The sequence below is a fragment of the Vipera ursinii genome (genome assembly GCF_947247035.1).
Source record: "Vipera ursinii genome assembly, chromosome: 9".
In the NCBI taxonomy this organism is placed as follows: Eukaryota; Metazoa; Chordata; class Lepidosauria; order Squamata; family Viperidae; genus Vipera; species Vipera ursinii.
In genome coordinates, this window is record NC_139523.1 from 10,021,100 (window position 1) to 10,025,400 (window position 4,301).

At 44.5% G+C, this 4,301-nt stretch overlaps 1 protein-coding gene across 1 annotated transcript; it reads right to left on the reverse strand.

Annotated features, from left to right (window-relative positions):
* Positions 1-381: 381 nt before the first annotated feature.
* Positions 382-1,392, reverse strand: CNR2 (cannabinoid receptor 2; the record flags this gene model as incomplete). Its single annotated transcript, XM_083368930.1, has 1 exon — positions 382-1,392. The coding sequence occupies one exon, from the start codon at positions 1,390-1,392 to the stop codon at positions 382-384; it is 1,011 nt and encodes a 336-aa protein (XP_083225056.1).
* Positions 1,393-4,301: the final 2,909 nt, after the last annotated feature.

Consider the following 4,301-nt stretch of genomic DNA (forward strand, 5'->3'; position numbering starts at 1 on the left):
AATAGGGGAGGGGGGAGGTTTTTTTTTACATTTGGGGTGGGTTTCAGGAGCAGGCAGCTGAAAGGCAAGATAGGTAGGCTTAAGCCTTGGAGCTGCTTATGTCTCCCTTTGTCCCCTCCTTAACCCCTCCCCCCAAACAAATCCTAGCCCTAGTAACTTTTGAGCATCTATGTCTCATGTATCCTTCAGCAGGGCTGGGATCTTGCATCCCTCCGGGCATTTGCTGATCAGGAATTCCCAAAGTCACTGGTGAACAAAACTGGGAATTATAGTTCAAGGATATATGGGGATGACTCGGTGCTATGGGTTGTTCCAACTGGAAGAAAATCCCCATCTTGATGCCTAGGAACATGTGGGTCAGTTTCCAACTGGGACATCCTTTTAAGAGCTTTCTGCTTCCTGATTGGTCTCTGAATTGCCCAACACCTTCCGCAAACAAGAGCAGGTTCGCCTCAGGGAAGAGCTTAGCTCTTTGCTTCGTAGGGCGTAGATAGCTGGGTTCACCATTGAGTTCACCAGACAGAGGGTGATGCAAAAGGCAAATGCTACCCTGGCAAAGTTGTCCATTATTGAAAAGAGGCTGTAGGCCATGAGTAACAAACCAGGTGACCAACATATCACCAGGACCATCAGGACGATCGATAGAGTCTTGGCCAGCTTGATGTCAATTCTCCTCTTGGGGTTTTGTTGGCTTTTTTCCAGATGGTGCTTCTTCATGTTCATGGTATGTTGGTGAGCCTTCCAAAGGACGTGCATGTATGCATAGATGATGGAAACCAAGAGGACCATCACCAAGATAATCCAGCTTGAGAGATAGCTGTTAGCAACAAAAGGGAACAGCTGGGAGCAGGTAGACCGGAGACTACAGCAGTTCCATCCCAAAAGAGGCAAGGAAGATAGGAACAGGGCAGTAACCCACAGCACCAAGAGAGCCACCACAGCTCTTCTTCTGGTGACCAACTGCTTGTACTGGCTGGGCTGGAGAATACAGATGTACCTGTCAAAGGCCATCAGGAACAGGCTGCCAAGGGAAGCAGTGAAGGAGGTGTTGACTCCAGCAAGCTTTAGCAAGTATATCTCCTTGGAAGCACTTTTCCTATTAAAAACGTGGAAGGTAAGAAAGCTGATCACAAACGTAATAGTTGCCAGTGTGTCTGCTAAGGCCAAGCTGCTGAGGAGGATGTAAGAAGGTTTCTTCCGAAGCTTTGAAGAAGAAAAAATGAGGGACAGTACCAAGGAGTTCTCTACGATGCAAAGGCCACCAATGCTGAGACACAGCACAGCAATAATGGGTTTTTCTGATTTGTTGAGGACCATGAAGCACTTCAGGTGTAGCAAGGTGGAGTTGCATTGAAAGTTAGTAAATATTTCAGCCGGGTTGCATCCTTCCATCCCTGTAAACTTGAGATTGCAAAGGGCTTTTTCAGAAAAGGGCAGTCTTCCTTGGCAAGTTTTGTGGTTCAACTGCAAGAGATGGCAGCAAGGAAAATTAAATGGATCATAGCAATTGACATTTTCTGCACAGCCTTGATTTATTCCAATTTTTTTTTAAACTTGGCAATTTTAAGAAGTATGGACTTCAACTCTCAGAATTCCCATGCATGTTGGGGAATTTTGGGAGTTGGAGTCCACAAAACCTAAAGTTGCTGGGTTTGAAAAAACAATGATTATTTCATGCCCCATCTTATCTTACATGCAGATAAGTGCAGATAACTAACTATCTGAATTGGTCATCCTTAGTGAAGCGTGCAAACCAGCATCTGCATTTCCTGTGTCGGGTGAGGAGACTACATCTTTCTCCTTCTGTCCTGACCACTTTTTACAGAGGCACAATTGAAAGCATTTTAACAAACTGCATCACTGTCTGGTTTGGTGGCGGCAAGGCCTCAGATAGAAAGTCCATACAGAGAATGGTAAGGACAGCCGAGAAGATCATAGAAAGCCCGCTCCCTGGTATTCAGGATGCTGCTTATAAGCGCTTATATGTGCTTAGAGCTCAAAGCATTGTTAGAGAACCCACGCATCCATTTTACGGTCTGTTTCTGTTGCTCCCCTCTGGGAGGAGGTTTCGAAGTATTTGTAGCAGGACTACCCAGTTCTGTAATAGCTTTGTTCCCTGTGCCATCCGTCTGGTAAACTCGCAAGATTTGTTTTTCTCGCCATGCACATGTATACATAACCCGAACTAGACTGTTTTTTTTCTCTGTGTCATATAATATATGTGGGCATATGCATAATTCCGTATTTATTTTTATCATATTTATGTAGTGTACATCGGAGGTGGTGATCCTTTGAGAGCTGAATGCAATGAAATTTCATTTTAAGGTATGCCGATTAGTGTACATTTAAAGTGACAATAAAAGTTATTATTCTGTCCCACAAACATGCTTTTATAGAGAAACTTTGATCTGGTTTCTGTTTCAGAAGAGGAAGGGATGATCTCTTGTTGGTAGATGAGCTGATGGTGCAAAGTGGATGGAGATCCATGGATCACCAACCTTGCAAGTATTTGGAGGGACTTTTTTAAAGGGTTTGCTTTCATTTATAAGCTCTCTTCAACTGTTTTAATTGGCAACAACTTTAGAGGCTATTAAGGTTTCCGAATTGTATGCAAGCTCGGAACAGGTTTCCACTGAGGTTTTACAAAATGTGTGTGTGGTTTCTTATTATTTTTGTGCAAAAATATTTTTAAAAAGCTATACAAATCAAAATCAAAATAGGAAAGCTAATAATAATAAAGAAATAACCATCACCTTTACCAGCAACCTGAATTTAATTTCTACTCCACCCTTAAATTTTAGATTTATATTTTTCTGAATACGGTAATATACATTACTATGTCAGAATGCTGATTTTATAGTGTATGACTGCTGTTCTTTTTGAAATACAAAACAAATCATTTTAGCAAATCACACAATATTTAATTAAACATTAAATTTACTTCTCAGAGGAAGAGAAAGAAAAACACAGAACTTCGAATTCCAGGCTTCTTTTACTCCGTCCTATATTTTAAAGGGGACGCGGTGGCTCAGTGGGTTAGGACGCTGAGCTTGTCGATCAGAAGGTCAGCAGTTTGGCGGGTCGAATCCCGAGTGCCGCGTAACAGAGTGAGCGCCTGTTACTCGTCCCAGCTTCTGCCCACCTAGCAGTTCGAAAGCACGTAAAAAGGCAAGTAGAAAAATAGGGACCACTACGGTGGGAAGGTAACAGCGTTCCGTGCGCCTTTGGCGTCTAGTCATGCCGGCCACATGACCATGGAGACGTCCTCGGACAAGCGCTGGCTCTTCGGCTTTGAAACAGAGATGAGCACCGGCCCCTAGAGTCGGAAACGACTAGCACGCATGTGCGGGGGAACCTTTACCTTTACCTTATATTTTAAAGAACAACCCTGTCTGCTTAGAACAGGGGTGACAAACTCAATTTCATTGAGGGCTGCATCAGCATTGCGGTTGCCCTCAAGGGGCCGGGTGGGTGTGGCCAGGGTGGGTGTGGCCTACTGGGTGGGCGTGGCTAGAGTGCATATGGCCTACTGGGTGGGCGTGGCCAGCTTTACATCGTTGGCATCAAGGGTGCCTATGGGGGCCTGGGCAGGAGTGGGACAGATCTTGAGGGTCTCTGGCAGGAGGAGGGTCTCTGGGCCAGGGCCAAGGCAGTGGGGGCCGTTCCCTCACTGTTTCCAGGATGGCTTCGCGGGCCGCATGAAACCACTTCGCAGGCTGGATCCGGCCCCCGGGCCTTGTGTTTGACATGTCTGGCTTAGAATTACTCCAAGTAATTCTCCAAAGAGACCTTTTGATCAATGGAGAACACAAGTATTGTTAATATGGAAAGGATATTGTTTAATTTTAATCCCTCCTTAGACCAATACATCTCTGCAGACGTTTTCCCTATTTGGATCCAGCTGCTGAAATTTCTGAAATTCTCATTAAATCAGGGCTGTAATCAGGCGACTCCGTTTCTTTTTAGTGTAAGTGTTTCTTTATTTTTGTTTGCTGCCCACAAGTTTCTTGGGTGGATGGGCAACGGTATAAATTCGTTTATTTTCATTTCAATTTTATCCTGCCTGCCTTTTATGTTTTGCTAATTTAAAAATAGCATATATATTTAATGCTCCCACTGTTTTGTCCACAACAACCCTGTGAGGCAGGCTAGGATGGATGGCTCAAAGCAACTCAGACAGCTTTCAACCCTAAGGGAGAACTAGAAGTCACAGATTCCTAATCCTGGAGACAACCACCCCTTCAAATTGGCACTTGGTCTGTGTGTGTGTGTGTGTGTGTGTGCACGTGTGTGTGTGTGTG